Source organism: Sus scrofa, chromosome 2 (assembly GCF_000003025.6).
Source record: "Sus scrofa isolate TJ Tabasco breed Duroc chromosome 2, Sscrofa11.1, whole genome shotgun sequence".
Taxonomy (NCBI): Eukaryota; Metazoa; Chordata; class Mammalia; order Artiodactyla; family Suidae; genus Sus; species Sus scrofa.
In genome coordinates, this window is record NC_010444.4 from 76122918 (window position 1) to 76148163 (window position 25246).

The following is a 25246-nucleotide window of genomic DNA, read 5'->3' on the forward strand; positions in this document are numbered from 1 at the left end:
GGAGGGACTGGTTGGATCACCCCTGGCTCGGGATTTCTCTCCCACCGCCCGCACTCTTTGGCCTCAAAGCAGGCAGCAATTGGCTGTTAACTTTCCAGCGCCCTGGGGTTAGAGGGCCGCGGGTTCTAATCTCGCCTCCGCCCCACCCCTGCTGGGGGTCCCAGGACAGGTCCCCGGGTCACCCCGTTCCTCAATTTCCCGTCCTGGAAATGGACCAAGAGCCCCTGCCGCCTGTCGAGCCTGGAGAGCCAGCGGAGTGGACAGACCAGCTTCTCTGCCCGGGCCTCGGGCTAATGGGGAGGTGGCCTGGCCGCAGTTGTCCCCGCCCCGTCCGCTCAGCGCCGAAATTTGAAAATTGCTGAAGCCTCCCAAACTGAGCGCGCGGAGAGAAAGACCCGGCCCCAACCCTGGGAAGAGCAGGGCTTTCTGGGACTTGGAGTTCAGCCCCCCCGGGGGTCCTGCGGGTGCGGAGGTCCGCGGGGGGGCCGTGGAGGGGAGAGCTCGGGGCACAGATCTGGGCAGAGAATAGGAATCCGACGCCATTTCACAGACGGGAAGATTGAGGCCCAGGCCCGTGGTTGAGGCACAAGGAACAGCATTCTTGGTGCAGGGAACAGCACAGGCAAAAACCTGGAGGTGGATGGAACATTCAAGTGCCAAAAGGGGTCAGCGAGGTGGGTGCCAGATGGGACCCTGCAGGCTCTTGAATGGCAGGAGGTGGGGATTAAGTTGGTCTGTGGCCCAGCTCTGATGGGGAGGGCGCTGCAGCTAAGTCTGGGCGTGGAGGGGAGAAAGATGACCCCCTGAAAGCCCCAAACCCAAACCTCAATAATTTTTCTCTCCTCCAGCCCTGCCTCCTGTGGTATCACTTATTCGTACTTTGTTTTAAACACCATCATGTTCTACCAAAGTTCTTTTCTATTTGTGGACAAGGTGACAGCATAGGGTCCACAAATAAAGGTAACTTTGGAGAGGACCGCATAGTCATGATCTAGCCAGGGACTCACACCTGTGGGGTGCTGGGGTGGGGTGGGGGCTTTGCTTCTGGTAAGAGGGGAATGTTAGTGAAGATCAGGTTCAAGACAGGTGAGCACTAAGGGGAGACTCCCCCCCAACGCCTGCAAGGGCTGGAGCAGGAATCCGAGTTCTCAGTGTGTGCTTTGTTGGGGTCCGTGAGCAAGGCTGTTTGCGCCAAGCTCCTGGAGGTGAGATGTTTGGGAAGAGGCATTCTTGAGGCAGAAAAAACAGATGGCAAGTGCCAGGGTTAGAGGAAGGAAGTGGTTCTCAACTGAGGGAGATTTTGCCCCTTTGGTGACAGGTGGCAACAGGAACATTTTTGGTTGTCCTGGCTGAAGGGGGTGGGGGTGCTACTGGAGCCCAGAGATGCTGTCTATCAATATCCTTCAGTGAATAAGTCAGTTCTCCACCAGAGGGAGCAGTGGAGCCCAAATGTCCAAAGCACCAAGTTGGAGAGAACTTGTTCCATTTTTTGGTCTCTTCTGGATATTTATTTTATTTTATTTTATTTATCTTATCTTATCTTATCTTACTTTATTTTATTTTTGTCTTCTGTCTTTTTAGGTCTGCACTTGTGGCATTTGGTAGTTCCCAGGCTGGAGGTTGAATCGGAGCTGTAGCTGCCGGCCTACGCCACAGCCACAGCAACTCAGGATCTGAGCCTTGTCTGTGACCTACACCACAGCTCATGGCAACCCCGGATCCTTAACCCACTGAGTGAAGCCAGGGGTCGGACCTGCATCCTCATGGATACTAGTCAGGTTCGTTAACCACTGAGCCACGATGGAACTCCTGGACATTTTGTATAAGTGGAATCATACACTGTGTGGCCTTTTGTGTTTGGCTTCTTTCACTGAGCATTTTTTTTTTAATTGAGATATTTTAAAATTGATGTATAAATAACCTATTAGTTTCAGGTGTATAACTTACTGACTCCATACTTGTATATAGTGGGAAACGATTACAACCATAAGCCTAGGTAACATTCATCACCATACATAGTTATAGGATTTTTTTTTCTTGTGATGAGAATTTCTTCTTTATGGCCACACTCACAGCCTATGAAAGTTCCTGGGCCACGGATTGAATCTGAGCCACAGTAGTGACCTATGCCACAGCTGTGACAAGGCTGGATTCTTAATCCACTGTGCCAGGCCAGCGATTGAACCCATGCCTCAGCAGCAACCAGAACCACTGCAGTGTGATCTTTAACCCACTGAGCCACCAGGGAACTCCCAAGATCTACTCTGTTAGCAACTCTCAAATATGCAATACAATATTGTTATCTATAGTCATCATGCTGCCCATAACATCCCCATGGCATTTATCTTATAACTGGAAATGTGCACCCTTTGATGCCCTTCACTGCTTCAAACCCTCCACTCCAGCCACCAATCTGTTTTCCGTGTACATGAGCTTGGGTTGTACACCTGAAATTAGCACGACATTGTAAATCAACCAAAGTTCAATTTTTTAAAAAAGAAAGAAACACATACACACAAGAGAGAACTGCAAAACTTTACTTATAGACATAATAAGACATTCAAATAAAAGTTAGTGATTCAGGATTGACAGATGTAGGAAAACAGACAATCTCACACATTGCTTCAAAACTGGAAATTGGTAAACCTCTTCGGAGGACAACCTGACACTATTTATAAGCGGCTGGGGGATTTTTGGTGTTGTTTCAGGATTTTTAGATTTCACATATGGGTGAGATCACGGAACATATTTCTGAGGTTTCTTCACCAAATTTAATTTTAATGAGGCTCTAAAGAGGTAGGTAGGTTACATGAGTGGGGAAACTGAGGCCCGAAAAGAAACCAGGCATCACACAGTGGCAGAGCTGGAATTTGGAGCGGGCAGTTGGGCAGTCGTCCCGCGCCTGCTGAGTTGATGACAGCGAGGGAAACGGAGCGGGAGACTACAGCTCCCGGCGTGCGGCGCGCGGCTCCGGTGGGACTACAAGTCCCAGGCTGCCCCGTGGCGGTGGCGGCGGCGGGCGGCGGGCGCCATCTTGGTCGGCGGCGCGGATTGAATGAGCCCGCCGAGTCGCGGCCGCCGTTCTGAGCCGCGCGGACCCCGAGCCGCCGCCGCCGCCGCCGCTGCCGCTGCCATGGCCACGCCGCCGCCTGGCCGCGCGGGCGGGCCCGCTACGCCGCTGTCGCCCACGCGCCTGTCGCGGCTGCAGGAGAAGGAGGAGCTGCGCGAGCTCAATGACCGCTTGGCGCACTACATCGACCGCGTCCGCGCGCTGGAGCTGGAGAACGACCGGCTCCTCCTCAAGATCTCCGAGAAGGAGGAGGTGACCACGCGCGAGGTGGGCGCGGGCGCCTGGATCTTCGCTACGGCGGGCGGGCCTCCGAGGGTCCCACGGGGTTCGGGGACCCTCGTGCGAGAGGGGGCACTGGGGCGGGTTCTGCCCAACCGAGGTGTCCCCAGGGGTTGCGGGGGCCCCGGGCTAGGGTCGCACGTTTCGTTGGGCCCCGGCCTCTGAGGGTCTCCAGAGGGTTTGGGGGACATCTCCCATGCGAGAGGTGGAGACTGGCGCTGGCTCCGCCCACCGAGGGGTCCGGGAAGATCTCGGGGATCCCTTGAGTGAAGGTTGCATGCTGGGGCGTGCCCCTGCTTGAGGGACCCCGCGAGAGATTAAAGGGATCCTGAGTGAGGGTTGGAGGTCAGGATGGGCGCCTACAAGGGACCCCAGGGGTTTCTGGGGTACAGCACCCCCGCAAGAGCTGGAAACTAGCACCGGCCCCATCCACCGAGGGATCCCGGACGATCTGGGGATCCCCTGAGAAGGGTGCAGACTAGGGCGAATCCCGTTCTCTGATGGGTCCCTGAGGATCTGGGGAGCTTTGAGTGAGGGGTGCACACTGGAGCAGGTGTTTCACGTATTTCACGAGTGAGGAGTGCATTCTGAGGCTGACCAGTTCCTTGAAGGGGACCCAGGGGATTGTGGGTGCCCTGACAAGGGGTACACACGGGAGGAGACCTATCCTCTGAGGCATACTTGATGGGATCTCAGTGGAGGTTCCTGAATGAGGGATGCAGACTGGGCTGGTCTATTTCCTGAGGGATCCCTGGAGGAGTGGGGAGGGGGGCTGTGGGAGTGGTGGAAGTGGGGCAGGCCCCACCCACCGAAGAGTCCGAGGAGATCTAGGGGGCCCCTAAATGGTGGGATGTGAGCCAGCATAAGCTTTGCCCCTAAGGGAGTTTTGGGGAATCTTGGGATGTGTTTGGGTGTTCAAGTGTCCTAGGAGAAAACTTGGAGTTTCTTGGGGTCTCTAAGGAGACTGGGAGGCCACAGCTCTCTGAGGGGGTTCTAAGGAGGAGTGGAGGCTCTCAGGGGGTTTCCTGGGGTGACTCAGGTGCTCTCGGTTCTCTGTGGAACTTTGCAATGGTCCAGTGATGAATCCTGGGGAGTTTGGGGATTGGAATGGGGCTGAGTAGTAGGCTCAGTCTTTTTTTTTTTTTTGTCTTTTTAGCTATTTCTTTGGGCTGCTCCCGCGGCATATGGAGATTCCCAGGCTAGGGGTCAAATCGGAGCTGTAGCCACTGGCCTACGCCAGAGCCACAGCAACACGGGATCCAAGCCATGTCTGCAACCTACACCACAGCTCACGGCAATGCCGGATCATTAACCCACTGAGCAAGGACAGGGACTGAACCCGCAACCTCATGGTTCCCAGCCGGATTCATTAACCACTGCTCCACGACGGGAACTCCAGTAGGCTCAGTCTTAACAGGGCCTGGGGTGGGTGGGGAAGCATCTGATGTCTCCAGGTCCCTTGGGCCTCAAGACCCCCTTGGCTGATGGAAGCCTAATAGTCTGTGGCCCCTGCCTCTCCCTTTCCCTGCAATATGAGGAGTAGGGGAGGCATGAGGTCTTGGGGAACCAGGGGAAGTTTTGGTGCAGACTGAGGGAGTAGGGCCTGGATAAGCCCTGCGCTCAAGAGGGTGGGTGTCTGGGGGTCTTGGATGTGGTCTGTCCTGACTGGCTGCCAACCTAATGCCCTCCCTTTCTCCCACCGGTTAGGCCAACCAAAGGGCAGGTTCTCTAAATCAGGGCAGGAGTGCCCACCACCACGTGGTTCCCCCGTGGGAGGGTCAGTTAGGTCCTGAAGGTAGCATTTAGCTCCTCCCCATCCAGAGAATGGGCCAAGTGACCGACTTCTGGGAGGAGAAGAGGGGTGGGGTGCTGGGGGGAGGCATATTTCTGGGAACCACTTAGCCTCTGTGTGACCTTGGGCAAATCACTAAACCTCTCTGTGTCTCAGTGTCCCCTTTGTAAAGTGGAAATAATAAATAACCACCTTTTGGGCTTGTTTGTGGGGCCACAATGAGTTCACATTTGTTTGGAATAAAAGCAAAAAAAATAGAGACAGGTATCCACAGGACTCCATGGGCTCTTTTGTTCCTGGTTAATGGTCTCCAGACAGGGATTGGATATAAGGTATGGCTTGGGTGTTCTGGAGTGAGAAGATCTCGTGGTTGTTAGTGTGTACTAGGTGGTCTGGGGTTGATTAAAACTTGGGATCCAAACCCTGCTTTTAATCTGTGACTTTGGGCAGGTCACTCAGTCTCCCAGAACTTTGGTTTTGTCATCTGTACAATGGGGCTGGAATTGCCTGACCCAGAGCCTGTGGTCATTCCCCTTGCCTCTTGTCCTGCCTGCAAGCGGGATGAACCACCACACTGACTTTTGGGGGTGCCGGTCCCACCGAATGGGGTTGTGCCCTAGAGCGCTTGCAGGGGTTGGGCCTGGAGATCCTGATCTGGCCCCGTATGTCTGGGCAGCATCAGGACTTACTCTCCAGCTGCTGAGGTGGTTGCAGGACAGGACCAGCGGGTGGGAGCGGGGGAGGCCCTGCCCCACTGTGAGCCTGAGGGCAGTGCTCAGGATCTAGGGCACCCAGGTGACAGGTGTGTCCCCAGTTGGAATAGGGGGTTCCCACGACCTTGCTCTCTTAGAGCTTGGGGTTGAGGTGACAAATGCCCCTCGTAGTGGGTCAGTGGAGGGAGCCAATAACCTCTTGTGTGGAGCAAGTGACCCGGAAATGGCTGTGGGCTACCAAAGGTCCGGTGTTTGATAGGTGGGCACGGCAGGGTTCCTGGAGCAGCCTGGGCTCTGGCTGGTGGTGAGTAGGTCAGTTGCACAGAAGGCGTGGTATGGTAGGACCCAGCACTTTAACTGTGTGGCCGCTTCTCACCTGTAAAGACTGTGCCTCTAGAGGACACTGAGTAAACTCTGGGGACATCTGTGGTTGTCATACTGGGGGCTCCACTGGGTTGAGCGGGTGGCAGCTAGGGATGTTGTTCCACACCCCACAATGTCCAAGATGGCCCCCTACAGAGGACAGTCTGGCCCCAAATGCCATTGTCAAGGCTGGGAAGCCATTTAAGGAACCCTTTGATGATGTCATTTAAAACGTTGTGAGCATATTGTGTGTGTGTAATCGAGCCGAAGTGTCCAAGTGCGTAAAGTAGAGGAAAGTTCCCGTGTGCAAGCCCAGCCTGGCCTGGCCTTTCCCCTCGGAAGTCAGCTATACATTGTCCGGCTGAGCGGTACCGGGGTGAACAGCCAAGTGCACATGTCACCGGAGGGTTTCTGGCAGGCTGGGGGCTGGCCAGATTTCTGTGAGAGGGATCCTGTGTGCTGGGGGCAGGAGGGGACCAGGGAGGGAGCAGGCTTCCCGGGGGAGCCTCCTCAGCCAGGTTTTAAGTTCCTCCAGGCTTTGCTTTCTTTCCCTTACTGCCCAGGTGTCCCATTGCTGTGGGGTGAGGGTTCCCTTGGTGGACCCAGGAAGCAGGAGCTGAGCACTGGTTTGGGGACAACCAGTGTTTGCCTGTGGTTCTAAACCTAGATGGTTTTCTTCCCCAGGGACACAGACAGGTCCTCAGGGGGGCAAGTCTGGGACCCCGGGAAAAGGCCATCTCGGGTTACATGAACCCCACTCCCACCACGGCAACACATTAGCACATTTGTTGGGATTCCTTAAGCTCAGCACTTGTGCAGCCCCGTAAAAGACAAAACAAAAGGCCCAAGCTGTGCCCAGGGCTGTCCAGAGAACACCTGTTTACTGGTCTGAAAGAGCCTTTGTGACACCAGCCATCTGTTCGTCCCAGTGCTGGAGATGGGGTTCGGCAGATATTTTCTGGAAAGGGCGAGAGTTGCTTTCAGCTCTGCGTGCAGATGGTCTCAGGTAGGAGCAGGCAGCTCTGGGGACAGTGCCACAGACAGTACACAGAGGAGTGGGCCACATTGCTTGCTAATAAAGCTTTATTTATACACACCAAAATGTGTGTTTCATATGATCGCCTGTGTCACAAAATACCTTTTTTGTTTTCACTTAGCCATTTAAAAATGGATACTAGTCAGGTTCATTAATCACTGAGCCACGGTGGGAACTCTGGTTTCTTTTTTTTTTTAATTGTGAGCCACGCCTGGAACTCTGGGATTGTGTTTTTCACAAATTGAAGGTTTGTAATAATCTTGTATTGGACGAGTCTGTTGCACCGTTTTTCCAACAGTATTTGCTCTCTTCAGGTCTCTGTGTCATATTTTGGTAATTTTCTAGATATTTCAAACTTTGCCCCTTTTTTGTCTTTTTAGGGCTGCACCCTCGGCATGTGGAAGTTCCCAGGCTAGGGGCTGAATTGGAGCTGTAGCGGCTGGCCTACGCCATAGCCACAGCAACGCCAGATCCAAGCCGCATCTGTAGCCTATACCACAGCTCATGGCAACACTGGATCCTTAACCCACTGAGTGAGGCCAGGGATTAAATCTGTGTCCTCATGGATGGCAGTCAGATTCTTACCTTGCTGAGCCTCATTGGGAACTCCTCCAACTTTTCATTTTATTGTATTCATCATGATGATCTGTCATCAGTAACCTTTGCTATTACTATTGCAAAAAGATTACAACTCACTGAAGGCTCAGGAGAGGGTTAGCATTTTTTAGCAATAAAGTATTTTAAAATAAGGATGTATATTGTTTTTTTAGACATAATGTTTTTGCACACTTAACATAACATATGCACTGGGAAACTAACCAATGACCTTGACTCACTTCATTGCAGCGGGGGTGGGAGGGAATCTGGAAGGGAACCAGCTGGATCCTGCAGTCTGCCTGCACTTTACCAAGACCCCCAGAGTTAGCCAAGATGGCCGGAGCAGGTCCAGGACAAGGGTCTGGTGGGGTCCCCAAGTTCTCAGCTGCAGAGATGAACATGTGATGTGTTTGAATTACTTGAGCTTAGTTCTCAGGCGTTTCAGGTGCACAGACAGGTGAGGGCAACACAGTCCCCATCAGTGTCTCAAGTCAGTGTGGCACAGCTCCCACGTCACTCAGCCCTGCTCAGGTCTCCTTGGTTGCCTGATGTCCTCTTGGCCCCAGGACCCCTTGGGCCTCCTGACTGGACCCTGCTGGGCTGTGATAGTTCCTTCACCTCTCCTGGTCCGTAATGTCTTGGACAGTGTGAGGGGTGTCTGGAATGTTGTGGGTGCTCCCCCCTTGGGTTCACCTGCTGTTTTCTCATGGGCAGGCCGGGCCAGGGGCACAGTGGTATCTCAATGGATTTTTTTGGGGGGCGGTTATTTTAGGGCCATACCTGCGGCAAATGGAGGTTCCCAGGCTAGGGTTTGAATCAGAGCTGTAGCCTCTGGCCACGGCCACGGCCACGGCCACAGCCACAGCCACGCAAGATCCAAGCTGTGTGTGCAACCTACACTGCAGCTCACGGTGACACCGGATCCTTAACCCACTGAGTGAGGCCAGGGATTGAACTCACATCTTCATGTTCCTAGTCAGGTTTGTTAACTGCTGAGCCATGAAGGGAACTCCATTAATGGAATATTTTAAAAGTCAGGGAGTTCCCTTGTGGTGAAGCAAGTTAGGGATCTGCTGTTGTCGCTGTAGCAGCTTGAGCAATTGCTATGGCGCGGGTTCATTTCCTGATCTAGGAACTTTCACATGCCAGGGTACGAAAAAAAAAAAAAATTAAAGCTGAAGTCCACAGTGGACAAGTGTCACGTGCTGGGTTTCCTTGGTCCTGAGCTGCACAGCCTCTGTTCCCATCTCCCCTTGATTTCCTACTGTATCGGTCCATCTGAGCCCCTCTTGCCCTGAGCAGAGGCCAGAGAGAAAGGGCCCCCATAGGAGCCTGGTCTGTGGAGCTGAAGATCTTGCTTGAGGCCCCTACCTAGGTGCCAGGCCTTCCCTTGGGCTTCAGAGAGTTCTGGAAGGTGAGATGGTGGGAGAAAGGGCAAAGACACTTGTGTGAACCCAGGCGTCCAGCTATCTTTGGATAGTGGGATCGGCCACCCTTGGTGACTGTGGGGTTCATTCCAGAAGGCTGAAATGGAGGTGGGTGGATAGGGCACAGGAGGGAGAAGCTTGCCTTGTCTTTGTGGCAGCTCAGAATTGCCCCAGGAGACTGCTGCACCCTGAACCTTGACAGCTCAGGCAAGGGCATTGTGCTGCCTATGCCTTGCTTTTCCCATCTGTGAAATGGGTCCCTGCTGAGGGATGAAATCACCAGGGGCGCTGGATTGAGGCAGGATAGCTAGACCCAGGCCATAGGGGGTGGGCGTCTCAGACTGGCTGTTAAATCCCACCTCTTCTTGATTTGTCCTGATCTGTCCTGACATTCTGTTTTTGTTTTTTTTTTTTTTTTTGTCTTTTTAGCTATTTCTTGGGCTGCTCCCGCGGCATATGGAGGTTCCCAGGCTAGGAGTCGAATCGGAGCTGTAGCCACTGGCCTACGCCAGAGCCACAGCAACGCGGGATCCGAGCCATGTCTGCAACCTACACCACAGCTCATGGCAATGCCGGATCGTTAACCCACTGAGCAAGGGCAGGGACCGAACCCGCAACCTCATGGTTCCTAGTCGGATTCGTTAACCACTGTGCCACGACAGGAGCTCCATGACATTCTGTTTTAACTTTGAAAAGTCCCACATCTGCTCGGTCCCAGGCCAACAAGGATGGTGGCCACCCTGCTAGGGAGCAAGTCCTTGGCAGCTGTCCTGAGCCTCCCTCAACTCAGGGCCCTTTTCCATGGAAAGGAGGGGAATGACCTTCGCAGGAGCTCAGCTAACCTCCAGCACAGACACCTGCTGCTACTTGTAGCTGTGTGGGAAATGGTGCCTCTTTCAAACCTAGCTGCCTTGTCATCCTCTGCCAGCCCCAGAAAGGGTTTTAGCAACTTTTTTTTTTTTTTTTTTTTTTGTCTTTTTGCTATTTCTTTGGGCTGCTCCTGAGGCTAAGGAGGTTCCCAGGCTAGGGGTCGAATCGGAGCTGTAGCCACCGGCCTACGCCAGAGCCACAGCAACACGGGATCCGAGCCGCGTCTGCAACCTACACCACAGCTCACGGCAATGCCGGATCGTTAACCCACTGAGCAAGGCCACGGATCGAACCGGCAACCTCATGGTTCCTAGTCGGATTTGTTAACCACCGCGCCACGACGGGAACTCCGGGGTTTTAGCAACTTTACTGAGGTATAATTCATGCACTTCACCCACTCAAACCCTACTTTTAAGTTCAGTAGTTTTTCATATATTTAGAGCTGTGCAACCATCACCACTATCTAATTCTAGAACATTCTCATCACCCCCAAAAGAAGCCCCTTCCTGGAGAGGGGCAAGATAGGGGTAGGAGATTAGGAGGGACAGTCTACTATGTGTAAAGCAAAAAAGCTGCAAAGATACATTGTATAACAGGGAGTGTAGTCCATATCTTATACTAACTACAAATGGATTACAACCTTTAAAAATTGTGAATCACAAAAAAGTGTGTGAATGTTGTGAACTTGTAACTTACATAATCACCTACCTCCCAAAAAAAAAAAAAAAAAATCACAGTTTAAAAAAAAAAAGAAACCGGAGTTCCCATTGTGGCTCAGTGGTTAATGAACCTGACTAGTATCCGTGAGGACGTGGGTTTGATCCCTGGCCTCACTCAGTGGTTGAGGATCTGGCATTGCCGTGAGCTATGGTGTAGGTCACAGACGCAGCTTGAATCTGGTGTTGCTGTGGCTGTGGCGTAGGCCAGCCGCTACAGCTCTGATTCGACCCCTAGCCTGGGAACTCCCATATGCTATGGGTGCAGCCCTAAAATGACAAAAGAATATATATATATCTAGACTTTAGTGGTCACCTCCCCTCCCTCTCTGCAGCCCCTGGCAATCACTAGCCCACTCTGTCTCCGGATGTGCCTGTTCTGGACGTTTCCCATCCGTGGAGTCACACTGTGTGTCCTTCTTTGTCTGCTTCTCCCCATGGTCTCAACATCCATCCACGTGGTAGTGAGTGTTGGTTGCTTCTCTCCCTTTCACAGCTGAGTGATGCTCCTGAGTGTGAAGGGACCGACCTGTCCATCTGTTGATGGACACTTAGGTTGTTTCCACCTTGGGGCTGTTAGGAGTGAGGCAGCTGTGAACGGGTGGGTTCAGGTTTTGTGTAGCTGTGTGTGTTCTTTCTCCTGGGCGGATGCCTGGGAGAGGAATTGCTGGGTCAGTGGTTGCCGTGTTTAGCCGTCACAGGAACCGCCAGACTTCTGTGGCGGCTGCACCTTTTTAATCCCCCAGCTGTGTGTGGAGCTTCTGTTTTCTCCCCGTCCTCACTGACATTCTCAATGGACGTAGCCATCCTCGTGGGGTGAGGTGGTGCCTCGCAGTCCTATTAGTTGCAAACATTTGTAAACACAGCCCTGTGTCCCTTGATGTGGGGTGGGGGGACAAGGAGGTCAATAGGGAATCTGAGTTGTGTGCCCAGCTGGCATGTAACCTGGTGGGGGCCAGTGATATGGGCGGCAGGCAGGATGGAATAGCCCCGGGGTTGGCGGGGCCAAGCCAGCGGGGCAGTGTTGGGTGAGTGGGTGCTGTGTCGGGGGTGGGGGGGCCTTCATCTTGGCTTCGCTGTGCCCCCAGGTGAGCGGCATCAAGACGCTGTACGAGTCGGAGCTGGCTGATGCCCGCAGGGTGCTGGACGAGACGGCCCGGGACCGGGCCCGGCTGCAGATAGAAATCGGGAAGCTAGGAGCCGACCTGGAAGAGGCCAACAAGAGGTGGGGGTGCTGCTGGTGTGATGTTGCCTGATTCCAGGGTGCACCAGGGGGCCAGGGCAGGGGTGGTCGACCTCTATGTGGTGGTGCTCTTGTCTGTGCCGGCCTCCCAACTTGGACAGCCCTTCTGGGAGAGGGCTGCTGGTTGCGGGGATGGCCCCTGTGGCTTGGCCCTCTGGCTGCCCTGTCCAGAACCTTTATACCCCCAACATAATTTGACCATGGGAAAATGTGAAACCCAGCAGCTCAGGAGTTCCCATTGTGGCTCAGTGGGTTTAGAATCCGACAGTGTTCATGAGGACACGGGTTCTATCCCTGGTCTTACTCAGTGGGTTAAGGATCCGGCATTGCCACAAATTGCAGCATAGGTTGGATCCCACCTAGGTTGAACTGCAGCGCCAATTCAACCCCTAGCCTGGGAACTTCCATTTGCTGCAGGTGTGGCCCTAAAAAAAAAAAAAACAAAACCCCAAAAAACCAGCAGCTCTGCTGGGACTGAATCCACTGTAGCTGGTAGTTCTGGGCCTGACTCTACTTCCCCAGAGAAGGGGCGCCCCAGCCACAGAGCCCAGCCTCAGCCCCTGTGTCACCTCTTGTGTCTCCCACCCCGGGAAGCTGAGGGCCTACATACAACTGTAGATTCCTAGCTACAGGTTCCTAACCCACTGTGCTATAGCGGGAACTCTTTTTTTTTTTTTTTTAATAATTAATAGACTTTTTTTTGGCCGCGCCTATGACATGTGGAAATTCCTGAGCCAGGGATCATACCCACACCACAGCAGTGATCCCAATCACTTCAGTGACAATGCTGGATCCTTAACCTGCTGAACTACCAGGGAACTCCCCATTTATTATGTGGGGTGTTTTTTTTGGTTTTTTGTTTTGTTTTGTTTTGTTTTTTGTCTTTTTAGGGCCGTACCCACAGCATATGGAGGTTCCCAGGCTAGGGCAAATCAGAACTATGGTTGCCGGCTTACACCACAGCCACAGCAATGCAGGATCAGAGCTGTGTCTGCAACCTACATCACAGCTCATGGCAGCGCCAGATCCTTAACCCACTGAGCAAGGCCAGGGATCAAACCTGTGTCCTCATGGATACTAGTTGGGTTGGTTAACTGCTGAGCCACAACGGGAACTCCTTATTATGTTTTTGAACTAAAAAGTGATCTCTGCTTCTTGGAATAGATTAAGAAAACCCTAGAGTCAGCACTGCCTGCCTCCAGCTGCTCTCTGTAGCAGCATGGATTCTGGAACCTTCTGGACACCTTTAACCCTGGGTGTTGCTCTGGGCCAAAAATTCACATTTCTTTCTGCTTATCTTTGTTCTTCCCAAGTTGAGAAGGCAGATAATGCATCTAATTTAAAGAGATCCTCGACCAGTCCAGAATCACCTCTGCCAATCTGGCACATTTCTTTCCTGCCTTTTTAAATTTAAACTCAAAGTGGACGCCATTAGACAATGCAGCGTGTTTTCTGCTGGCGAGCTCCACCATCCACCAATGGTGCCTGTGGCGCAGTGCCATCCCAGTCCCTGGGCTGTGTCAAAGGCTCCTGTGACCGTCCACAGTCAGAATGGTCCCTTCCCTGGCCCCCCTGGCAGGGAGGAAGGCTTCCTGGGCTGCCCGCTGGCCCTCACACTGAGAGCTGAGCCCTTGCTGCAGAGACGTGGGTACATGTAACCCCCGACAAGGTGAACCCCCCTGGCTGGTGCTTTTCTTTTCCTAGAGTATTTTGGAAACCCTGTGATGACAGAAATGCAGGTGGCCATCTGGAGGACCTAAGAAGCAGGCCAGGTTCTCCCGCCTAATCCTCCAGGAATTAGTGTTAGGCGGGGGCGGGATCTGCCCTACTGTGCCTCATGCTCCTAAGAAGCAGGCACTTAAGCCAATGAGGCCGCCAGTGCCCCTCCGTTCTGGCCCCTTCCATGTTCTGCAGAACCCTAGAAGGGGGTGAGGTTGTTGAGCTTTTTACGTTTCCTGACGCCGTGCTTCCATCACCCTGGCCTCGTTGCTGTCTAGGCCTGCACACCTCACCCCAGGCCTCAGGCCCAGGCCCCCCTCCTTCACGGGCCGTGGAAGTATAGCTTCTGTGGGGCCCCCCACCACTTCATCTGCCCTTGAAACACACACTCACATCTGAGGGGCAGCAGATCTCTGTTGTCTCCACCCACGGAAAAGTTCCGCCCTATAGACAGTGTTTCCATGAAGCTGGCCTGCAGGTGCACAGATTCTAGTTTCCCCAAACTCTCTGGGGAAATGGGGTCTGTAGCCCCTTGTAGGTAAAGAACCAGGGCTGTGTGGTTTAAGCTCAAGAGCATGGGCTGGGGGGACCCCAGACCCTCATGGTGTGACGCCTGCATAGAGCTCCTGTCTCAAGGGCTGGTGTTGAGAACATAGCCTGGCAGCTGAAGTCACTGGGCTTTATGCCTCCATAAAGGTGTGGTGTCCCTGGTGGCTCTCACCTTGGACGGACCTGCCCTCGGGATACCAGGGATGTCTGTGGTTGTCAGGACCAGGCAGGTGGAGGGGGTGCCAGGGATGCTGCTCCACCTCTTGGTGTCCATGGGGAGAGACCCTGCGTGTCCCCACTGTTGCTGGGCATGGCCCAGTTCCAGTTCTGTTTGTTTGTTTGTTTTTTCGGGCCGCACCTGCAGCATATGGAAGTTCCCAGGCTAGGGGTCAAATCAGAGCTGTAGCCGCTGACCTTACACCATAGCCACAGCCACATGGGATCCGAGTTGCATCTGCGACCTACACCACAGTTCACGGCAATTCCGGATCCTTAACCCACTGAACAAGGCCAGGGATTGAACTTGTGTTCTCATGGATGCTAGTCAGATTCATTTCCGCTGAGCCACGACGGGAACTCCCTCAGTTTCAGTTCTTTGCTGGGGAACTGGGGAAGCTTTCAGCCCCAAGAAGACATAGGACAAGAATCAGAAATGCTCACTCTATTAAGAGTTATGTGTTAAAATATCCTTTGTATCTTACATATTTATAGTTGCAAGCCATTAATTGTCTATTAGAAGCAGGGCGAGGTCACCTGAAATAGTTTAAGTTTACAAATGAGATCAACTTTTCCAAGGTCAGGGTTTTAATTTATAACTTTCATAAATTATAGATGAATTTTTTAAAAAATTAGAGTCCTTCCCTCATTGATCCCTCCTGTGTCCAAAAGTCTCAAAGAAGGACATCGATGTCCTCGAGGCTTCTTTTGAGTCGCTGCTGGGGCGTGTGGTGCAGAGCAGATTTGAAGAAGATGAGGCTCCGTTACTGAGAGCAAGGGTTGATCAGGGCCCCGGGCCCAGAGACAGGTGTGAACTTGGCCTTGGGCTACCCACTAACTTCTACTCCTGACTTTCAGCGCCAAGAAGAGGGAGGGTGAGCTCATGGGGGCCCAGGACCGCATCAGGGACCTGGAGTCCGTGTTCCACCGGAGTGAGATGGAGCTGGCCGCTGCCCTCAGTGACAAGCGTGCCCTGGAGAATGACGTGGCGGAGCTGCGGGCCCAGCTGGCCAAGGTAGCGTCTGCGGTGCTGGGGGCTGGCCCCGCACATGCCCCGTGGGTGTCTAAGGTGATCCTGGGGCCCCGAGGAGCACCTACTGCAGCAGACAGAGTCACCAGCTTCTTGTCCTGTGTCTCCAGGCAGAGGACGGTCATGCGGTGGCCAAAAAGCAGCTTGAGAAGGAGACGCTGATGCGCGTGGACCTGGAGAACCGCTGCCAGAGCCTGCAGGAGGAGCTGGCCTTCCGCAAGGATGTCTTTGAGGAGGTGGGTCCCTCTCGGTGGCCTGGGTGCCCCTCCATCCTGCCTTGGGGGTCCGGGTGTCCTTGGGCATGTGGCCATGACACCCTGATCCTCCCTCCATCGTCACATGGCTGTGTTCCCTCTGTCTCCTTGGACTAAGGGCCCCCCGGATAGTCTGGGATACTCTTGAGGCCCTTAACCATGTCCAAAGTCCTCTTTTCAAAGAAAGTCACACTCACAGGTCCTGGGGATCAGGACATGGATACACCTTTTGGGGGTGGGGGGTTGGGGGGGCACCATTCAACCCACGGCAGACCCAATCCTGACCTCTTCATCTCTGGACCTCTGGGCCTCGGCTCCTTGGCGTGGCCAGACCTGGCCTGAAGCCACTAGGGGTCCCCGGCAGGTAGTGTGGGGTTTCTGCACCCGCTGGGGCCAGCAGGGTGCTCGTGTGGGCACCCAGCATTCCTGAGCCTGTCCCCTGGGCCCTCCCACCTCATCACAGCCCATTGTGTTGTCATAGCCAGGATGGAACCTGGGGCCGGGCGCTCTGGTGCTCACTTCTGGGGACGAGCGCTGGTGGGAAGGATGTCCATGCAGCTGCGCAGTGGCTTCTGGCTCCAGCCGGGCCCGGCTCTAGCTAGAGCTGCCAGGAGCTCCAAGGTGGAGCCCACATCTGTCGAGGAGCCCGTGAGGAGGCTGTAGGGGGCAGGAGGGTACCCCACAAGGGGTCTCTGAGGCGGGCTGTAGAGGGTGTTCTGCCATGTTCTTGGGTCTTTGTAAACATGCTTGGCTTCCTTTAGAAATGTTCCCGCTGTTCTCATAATCCGTGCTCGTGATGAGGGCCTGGGTTCTGTAGCTTGAGTTTTGTAGTAAAGAGCTTCCCTTCCCTGGAGCTGCCCCGCCTGCCCTTCACCCCACTGTCATCTGGTCAGTTTCTGGTGCGTGTGGCGGAGGTGTCTGTCGACTGGTCACTGTCTCAGCCCACTGCTGTCCTGAGGGCCAGTATCTGTCTTAGACCCCAGGCACCTGGGATGGGCTCCATTAGGGATTCTTCTTTTGGTAACAGCTTTATTGAAATAGTTCCGTAGGAGCAAGTTTTCAAAGCTTATAGTTTAGAGTGGGTTGTAGTCCATTCAGAGTTGTGCTGCCATCACCTCTTCATTCCAGAAAATTCCATCTCCCCAGAAGGAAACTCTATACCCATTGCCATGAGCATTCTGGTTTTTTTCACCTAACTTCTTGTTGTTGTTGTTTGTTTTTTTAGGGCTGCACCCGCGTCATATGGAGGTTCCCAGGCTAGGGGTCAAACCAGAGCTTTAGCCGCTGGCCTACACCACAACGACAGTAACGCAGGATCCAAGCCGTGTCTGTGTGACCTACACCACAGCTCATGACAACACCAGATCCTTAACCCACTGAGTGAGGCCAGGAATCGAACTTGCATCCTCATGGATACTAGTTAGATTCATTTCCACTGAGCCACGACAGGAACTCCAACAACTATTTTTAAAGCATACAATTAATTTAATGATATTTAATACAATTCAGAGTTGTGCAACCATCATCTCTAATTCCAGAACATTCCATCACCCCCAAAAGAAAGCTTATCTTCTTCAGCAGTCACCCCCATCCCTCCCTGCCAGCCCCTGACAACCGGAACCCACTCCCTATATCTGGATGTGTCTGTTCTGGACCTTTTCCATCCATGGACTCCCACACCGTGTGTCCTTCTGTGTCTGCTTCTCTGAGCATCATGGTCTCAGGGTCTCTCTACATGGTAGCGAGTGTCTCTGCTTCTCTCTTTAGGCTGAGTGATGCTCCCGTGCATGGAGGACACGTGTGTTGCTCAGCCGTCAGCTGGGACTCCTAGGTGGGGCGCTTCTAGGTGCGGTGGCTGTGACATGTGCTGTAGGGAGTGAACAAGGGACCCAGCCCCATGGTTGTCAGGGATCCTGTGAGCAGGGCAGGGCGGTCAGCATGTACTGTGTTCCCAGGAGGTGCGGGAGACGCGGCGGCGGCACGAGCGGCGCCTGGTGGAGGTGGACAGCAGCCGGCAGCAAGAGTACGACTTCAAGATGGCACAGGCGCTGGAGGAGCTGCGGGCCCAGCACGATGAGCAAGTGCGGCTCTACAAGCTGGAATTGGAGCAGACCTACCAGGCCAAGGTGCACGGCCGTGGAAGGGCGGGACACGCTGGCTCCCCTGTCCCACCCGGGCCCTCACATCACCTTGTCCCCACAGCTGGACAACGCCAAGCTGAGCTCCGACCAGAATGACAAGGCCGCCAGCGCCGCCCGGGAGGAGCTGAAGGAAGCCCGCATGCGGCTTGAGTCCCTCAGCTACCAGCTCTCCAGCCTCCAGAAGCAGGTACCTCTTGAGCCCCTCAGCCCTGGGACTTTGGTGGTGGCACAGCCGTGAATGCCAGGCACCCAGTGATGCCCTGTCCTCCTCCCCTGCCCCTGTTGCCCCTGAGCCCTGAGTGGGGCTGTGGGCTGCCCAGCTGCTGGACCCTCGGTTCTCCCAGGGCCTGGGCTCTGTCCACAGTCCATGCTGGGGGGCCTTCCCTCCCACCTTCAGCCCTGTGGCCACCTGCCTGTGGCCCCGGAAAGCAGGGAGGAAGCCTGGACTTGGGTGGCCACTGCTTATGACATGTGTGGACCCCCACCCCAGGCGAGCGCGGCTGAGGACCGGATCCGTGAGCTGGAGGAGACGATGGCAGGGGAGCGGGACAAATTCCGGAAGATGCTGGATGCCAAGGAGCGGGAGATGACAGAGATGCGGGATGTGATGCAGCAGCAGCTGGCTGAGTACCAGGAGCTGCTGGACGTCAAGCTGGCCCTGGATATGGAGATCAACGCCTACCGCAAACTCCTGGAGGGCGAGGAGGAGAGGTGGGGGCAAGGAGGGGGTAGGTGGGTGGCTGAGTGTAGCTGTCTGTCCACCTGGCACTGTCCTGTGCTGAACCATCCACTCTCCAGCCCCCAGTCACTCCTTGCCTCCCACCGCCTCCCCACTGCAGGCTGAAGCTGTCCCCTAGCCCCTCATCGCGGATCACGATTTCGCGAGCCACTTCGAGCAGCAGCGGCAGCAGTGTGTCCATGGCTGGGCGCTCAGGCCGCAGCAAGCGGAAGCGGCTGGAGGTGGAGGAGCCGCTGGGTACGGGCTCGAGCGGCATCGGCTCAGGCAGCAGTACCAGCAGCAGCAGCAGCTTCCACATGGCCCAGCAGGCCTCGGCCTCGGGCAGCATCAGCATAGAAGAGATTGACCTGGAGGGCAAGTTTGTGCAGCTGAAGAATAGCTCGGACAAGGTGAGGCCACTCACCCCCACCCGCTGGGAGGCCCTGGGGTCTTCTCCGAACTGTGTGCCATTGTCCATCTTCCCTGCCAGGATCAGTCTCTGGGCAACTGGAGGATCAAGAGGCAGGTCCTAGAAGGGGAAGAGATCGCCTACAAGTTCACGCCCAAGTACGTGCTGCGGGCTGGCCAGACCGTCACGGTAGGTGGCTGCGGAGGGGCAGGCAGGTGGGCTGGGGGGTGCCAGTGGGTGGGTGGGACAGGGTGTGAGGAGCGGCTGGGAAGGGGTGGGGGGACACAGTTCTGATATCAGCCACCTGCTATCACGGATCACCTGGACCAGCATTTCTTTCTTAGGCTTTCCCTGCAGCCCTGGGGAGGCCTAGGTGATGTGCCAGGGCCCACAGTGGCAGTGCGCCTGAGTCCAGGCTGGCAGCTGTTGGCGAGAGATGTAACGGGCACAGGGTCCAGGGCTTCCCATCCCAGCTTGGCCTATTTGTTGAGATGAGAGCCCTTGGCCACTGTGAACCTCAGTCTCTTCTTCCTACCCTGCTGATGATCATCCTCGGGCAGGACCCATGAGGCCTGGAAGGATTAAATGCCCAGAGCATCAGGGGGGCCTGTGATAGAGGGCTGGCTGGTGGCACATGCCTCTGGGACCTGAGCCGACATTAACCCAGAGGTTCTCCTATTGTGTCCCCAGGTGTGGGCGGCCGGTGCAGGGGTGGCTCATAGCCCCCCATCCACGCTCGTGTGGAAGAGCCAGAACAGCTGGGGCACTGGTGGGAGCTTCCGGACCGTCCTGGTCAACGCTGACGGGGAGGTGGGTGCCTTCCTCCACCTCAGTCCTGGGGTCCCTCTGGAGGTGGAGCCTGGGCCAGTCTTGGCATCCAAGCACCGTGACCCTCACCTGTGAGCTGAGTCCCTGGCATCTGGGGTCGGCGTGTTCTGTAGCTCTTGTCTCCCACAGGAAGTGGCCATAAGAACCGTGAAACAGTCCTCAGTGGCACGGGAGGCCGAGAATGGGGAGGAGGCTGAGGACGAGGCCGCTGAGTTTGGAGAGGAGGATCTTTTCCATCAGCAGGTAGAGGCTCCGGGCAGCGCAGGAACACCCCACCCCACCCCCACTGCCACGGGCCCTGGTCCTGTGGCTGCCCTGGGCAGAGCTGGCCTTGGCCAGGCCACAGCGCTCACAGCCGCGGGGCCAGGAGTCCTTGTCTCCTGGGCTTGGCTATCATGTGGTCCTCAGGTACTGGCCTGGGCACCCCAGGAGTGGAGTGTTGAAAGCCAGCTCCATCACAGAGGGACCTGGTGCAGCCCCAAGGGTTCTCGTCGAGCCCTGTTCCCATCTCTCCTCCATAGTGAGAGGCTGGTGACTTCATGGCCTTCGGGAGCTGATGGGGGCCCCGGGGACCACACTGAATTAGATGTAAATATAAGACTCTTCTGGGGTCTGAAATAACTGTAACATGTCATTTAGCTCAGAACATAGGTGAGGGAGACATGGAAGGTTCTGGAACAGGGGCCACTGAGGCTGAAGCCACCAGCCCTGTCATCTTGTTGGGAGCGAGCTTCCTGTGGTGGCTCTGGTCCAGCCCCTCTCTGACAGGGGTGGGGGAACTACCAGCTACCTGCCTGGCCAGGTGGGCGCATGCCCTCCTGGGCTCACCTGACTGCAGCTGTCCACGCTTCCTTCCAGGGGGACCCGAGGACCACCTCTCGAGGCTGCCGCGTGATGTGAACCAAACGCGCCTCATCACACGTCTTTCTTTACCCAGAGCCACTGAAGACTATTTTTATATCATTGGCTTTAGTCCTTGGTACATTTCTAGAGAATTTTTAAGCAAACTGCCAGAGCGTGGGGGTGGGTCTCTGCTGATCTTTCCTGTCGGTGGGTTTCCCTGGACCCTTCATCACCACTGTCCAGACTGTCTCAGTGCCCCATCATCTCACCTTCGAATTCGAGGCCCTGGAAGCTAGTGGCTGACAGGCTGCTGGTTTTGGGGCCTGTCCACTGCCTCGGTCTCCACTGCGGCTGGGGGCCAGGGTGAAGAGGAGGTCTTGAGGTGGACAGCAAAACTGCAGGAATTCAATTGTCGTTTGTTTTATTAAGCTTTTAAAAAACCAAATTCATAATCCAGGTTCTGACCTGGTGGGGGGCAGGGGTGTCCCATCGGACGTTGGTGACCCAGCCCAGCGGGGACGGGGTGAGGGGTTGGGAGCAGCTGGGAATCACAGGCTTTGGCCTCCAGCCTGGGCTTTGGCAGTTTGTTCCTGCTCTCCCGGTGGGACTCGGGGCGCCTGGGATGGGCCCCCTGGTTCTCTCTCTGGCTGCTGGACCCTCAGGTTTCTGGAGCTTTCTGCAGTTGAGTTCCTCACCTGGTGGGGCAGGAGAAAGGGAAGCCTGGGGCACAGGGACGATCCCATTCTAAAACTTGTGCCCAGCTAAGTGTGGAGGGGCCAGTGTGACAACCTCAGAGGCAAACGCCTTGGGCTCCCGCACATCCACGTGTAACCACTCCCTGCCCCCTGTTGGGAGGAGGGTGACTTAAGAGGAGCCACTGGACTCCCCACTCTGGCTCTGCCTTGCGCGAGGGGGCCCGCTGTCTCTGTGTCCTTGGGCACATCGTGACGTGCTGGTTTCCTTTGTAACTTCCTTGCTGAAATGATGTCTTAGGCCTGCCAGTGCCAGCTGACCCCTCCACGATGGCTCCACGTTGTGCTCAGCTTCTGGCCATCGGAGACCCCCTCCCCACATCAGCTTACCTTTGACACCCCTGCCACATAGATACACAGAAGTTATTTTTTTAACGGATATTTATTTTTTTACATTGGTCAGTACACAGATTGCCGGTATCCCACCTCAGGGGCTCACACACCAGGGTCACCAGGACAGTCCCCCTTGGGGGGTGGCGTAGGGGGACCGTCTCAGTGGGCCCTGAGCACCGGACGGCAAACGTCCTTCAGAAAGTGCAGCTTGAGTCTTAGAGACGCAATACTGAGCCATGGAGGCAGGCTGGCCCCTGAAAGCGGGCAATTTCTATGCAGCCTGAGCGCCAGCCCCTCGGACTTCACTCTGCCTCCTTTCCTTGGGAATTGCTCACCACAAGGCCTGGCCAGGAAAGTGCCCATGTGATAAAACCAGCGCTGCTGCTGAGTCCACAATCTCCCCGCAGCCCCTGGCTTTAAGTCCACAGCCACTGAGCTCCTGGACAGGGACACCCCTGTGGAAGGAGACGCATCTCACCAGAGCCTCGCCTCTCGGGGAAGGTGCAGGCCCCTGGTGAGCATTTCCTGCCCTGGCAACGCACCATCCCCACCCAGTGTGTGACCTTCCCCAAGAGTGAGAGGCTTCCAGGCCTCTGAGGCCGTGGGCTGTTCCCCACCCCTCCCCATAGCAGGAAGTGAGGGCTAGTGAGGGTCTGGAGGGCGTGATGAGGTGCTGGGAGGGTGGGTGGAGGTGACCCCTAATCATGTGGAAACTGCACTGGGCTCAGCCACATCCTTCAAGGTATTTTGGAAATTTGGGGGTCAAAGCTATGTCCTGGCTTTTGGGTCTGAATTGCTGACACAATTTGGCAGGCAGGGCTTCTGGCCCAGAAGGAAGGGAGAGGGCCCTACCCTCACTGCCGGCCCAGAAAAACCAGCCCCAGGGTTGCACTGGGGCCTGCAAGAGCCCCCAGGCTCCCTGGCTGGGATTGTTCCTCGCAGGTGATTTGCCTCAAAGCCACCTTTTGGTCATATCCCTGCCCCACAGTTGCCTGGATGAGGTCTTGAGTGGACCCTAGAGGTGGCCCAGGCAGGCACTGAGGTGCCTTTGGTGGGTATGCTGGGCTGGTGGCCAGTTATGGCTGGAGTTGGATAACAGTTGTGGATATTCAAGTATTTGGAAACAAGAGTCCAATGTTAAAATGGCAGCCATAGCCTAGGAAACAATTTGCACTTGCCCTTTAACATGCTTAACTTTCAGCCATTTAAATGATGCCGAAGTGATTCTTTTTTCTAAGCCCTTGTCATGTGACTGCAAGTAACTGTAGCACCAATTTAGAGAAAACTCATTCTCGGCCCAGCCCAGGGAAGGAGTGGCCTACAAGGATGAGGTCGGCAAGGCAATCCCTGGGAGACACTGCTGCCTTTCCCCCGGGGCCTGGGTGCTCACCTAAGACTTGGGCGTTCAGCTGTTTTCCTAACAGCAAGGCTTCTGACTTGGGGTTTTTACTCACACGGTCTTCCCAGCAGTTCTATTTATATCAGCATATCCGAGTTGGGACTGACATTCCTCAAGGACATTAAAGCTACTGGAAAGGTCTTAATTCCAACCCGTAAGGGATCATCTGTACAACATGCTGGTGGACTCGGCTTCAAGAACCCGGCTGTCTGGACACATTTCAGACATCTGTGGGTGATTTTTAAGATGCATGCCAAACGTGTGTTTTGCTTTCTCCAATGATTTGTAATATACCTTTTATGACTGGAAACTTTTATACAACACTCCAATAAACATTTTGGTTTTAAAAATCTCCCTCTGAGTTCACTCCGACGCCAGCCAGCTGGAGCGGGAGCTCTCATCCTCTAATGTTCCTAGTTTGACCCGCTATCCTAGTTTTTGGCATTCCTCACCCACGGGTTTCACCAACGCCCCTTTGGCCACGTGACACGCCCATGTCCCTCCCCGGGCTCAAGGTCTAGTGTAGAAGTGCCCGCCGCCTCGTGCGCACGCGCGGCGAGACCCGCGGGGGGCGGGGCCTGAGCGCGGAACCCTGGGCCTCCATCCGTCTCGGGGAAATCGGCGGCGGCCTGCTCCTGTTGCGCATGCGCGGGACTCCCCCCGCGCGGTAAGGGTATCCCGCCCGCCCATGCTCCCTCGTGCCCGGACTCCATTTCCCGTGGGTCCACGGGGCGGCCCACTTCCGGCGCGGGTTGGGGAGGGCGCACGCGGCCGCACTCCAGTTGACTTTGCGGAGATATGGAAGGCGGCTTTGGCTCGGATTTCGGGAGCTCCGGCAGCGGGAAGCTGGACCCGGGGCTTATCATGGAGCAGGTGAAAGTGCAGATCGCCGTGGCCAACGCGCAGGAGCTGCTGCAGGTTCGGGGCCGGGCCGGGGGCGGGGCTGAGGGTGGTCGGGGCCCCTGGGAGAGGAGTCGCAACTGAGCGCTCGTGTGTCCCCACAGAGGATGACGGACAAGTGCTTCCGGAAGTGCATCGGGAAGCCGGGGGGCTCCTTGGACAATTCGGAGCAGGTAAAACCCAGGGAGCCAGACTGGTCGTGGGCCCCGACCGACAGGGAGGTCTCTGCGCCTGCGCGGACTAACGGGGCGGTGCGGTGGGCACGTGCGCAGTCCGCTGCTGGGAGTGTTGGGGGTCCCAGCCAGCGGTCCAGACCTGAGCCCCGCGCCCTCCCCGTCCCTAGAAGTGCATCGCCATGTGCATGGACCGCTACATGGACGCCTGGAACACCGTGTCCCGTGCCTACAACTCTCGGCTGCAGCGAGAACGAGCCAACATGTGATCGCGACGCGCCAGCAGCCCACTTCCCACCCCACCCCACTCCCAGTTCCATCTCCATAAATGCTGTTTGTGAGGCGGGGGCCAACGTGTGCGTGCTGCCTGCCAGAAGTTTATGAGGACCAGACTGGTGCTGGGACAGTTGGTATTCTGTTTCTCCGTGCCCCGTTCGCGCACACGTGCCGGCGAGTGTAACTTGCGTCTGGGGGGCCCCTGGCCCGGGTGGTGCCTTCCCTAGTGCCCCTGTTACCGAATTGTGTCATATGGACCCTGTTGGGGGCCGGCTTAGGCTCTATGTCTCCTAGGGGGTGTTCTTTTTCTGTTCCGTGGAGCCTGAAGCTGAGATGGACACAGCACAAGCTTTATTCAGCAGTTAAAGTATGGAGACGCGTGAACAAACGAACTCACAGATCAGCTTCTTAGCTGGCGAGAGGGGCTTAATTTTAACAAGGAGGCCTGTGTGTATGTCTACGCGGGAAGGGGCTGAGCTTTTTCCGAGGGAGTGGGGTGCCACCTCTTTTTTATCTTTTTTGGTCTTTAATGTCTGGTCGAGGCTGCGGATGCGTGTGTTATTTAATAAGCTAATGTAGTAAAATCCACACATAATGAGA

At 55.4% G+C, this 25246-nt stretch overlaps 2 protein-coding genes across 2 annotated transcripts; both read left to right on the top strand.

Annotated features, from left to right (window-relative positions):
• Positions 3015-23647, top strand: LMNB2 (lamin B2). The gene is made up of 12 exons (XM_003353991.4): positions 3015-3337; positions 11952-12088; positions 15449-15605; positions 15731-15856; positions 17830-18000; positions 18077-18202; positions 18506-18726; positions 18855-19143; positions 19224-19331; positions 19833-19952; positions 20100-20213; positions 20829-23647. Exons 1-12 carry the CDS (start codon positions 3056-3058, stop codon positions 20868-20870), a joined length of 1893 nt encoding a protein of 630 aa, XP_003354039.2. The 5' UTR covers positions 3015-3055; the 3' UTR covers positions 20871-23647.
• On the top strand, positions 24029-25246 carry TIMM13 (translocase of inner mitochondrial membrane 13). The gene is made up of 3 exons (XM_003353990.4): positions 24029-24215; positions 24302-24370; positions 24541-25246. Exons 1-3 carry the CDS (start codon positions 24096-24098, stop codon positions 24637-24639), a joined length of 288 nt encoding a protein of 95 aa, XP_003354038.1. The 5' UTR covers positions 24029-24095; the 3' UTR covers positions 24640-25246.

Excerpts from the sequence above, each read along its gene's own strand:
- LMNB2 (XM_003353991.4), top strand. The coding sequence starts at position 3,056 with ATGAGCCCGCCGAGTCGCGGCCGCCGTTCTGAGCCGCGCGGACCCCGA. Across the intron at positions 18,727-18,854 it reads CTGGAGGGCGAGGAGGAGAG|GCTGAAGCTGTCCCCTAGCC; the intron begins GTGGGGGCAAGG and ends TCCCCACTGCAG. Across the intron at positions 19,953-20,099 it reads TGGTCAACGCTGACGGGGAG|GAAGTGGCCATAAGAACCGT; the intron begins GTGGGTGCCTTC and ends TGTCTCCCACAG.
- TIMM13 (XM_003353990.4), top strand. The coding sequence starts at position 24,096 with ATGGAAGGCGGCTTTGGCTCGGATTTCGGGAGCTCCGGCAGCGGGAAG. Across the intron at positions 24,216-24,301 it reads ACGCGCAGGAGCTGCTGCAG|AGGATGACGGACAAGTGCTT; the intron begins GTTCGGGGCCGG and ends GTGTCCCCACAG. Across the intron at positions 24,371-24,540 it reads CCTTGGACAATTCGGAGCAG|AAGTGCATCGCCATGTGCAT; the intron begins GTAAAACCCAGG and ends CCCCGTCCCTAG.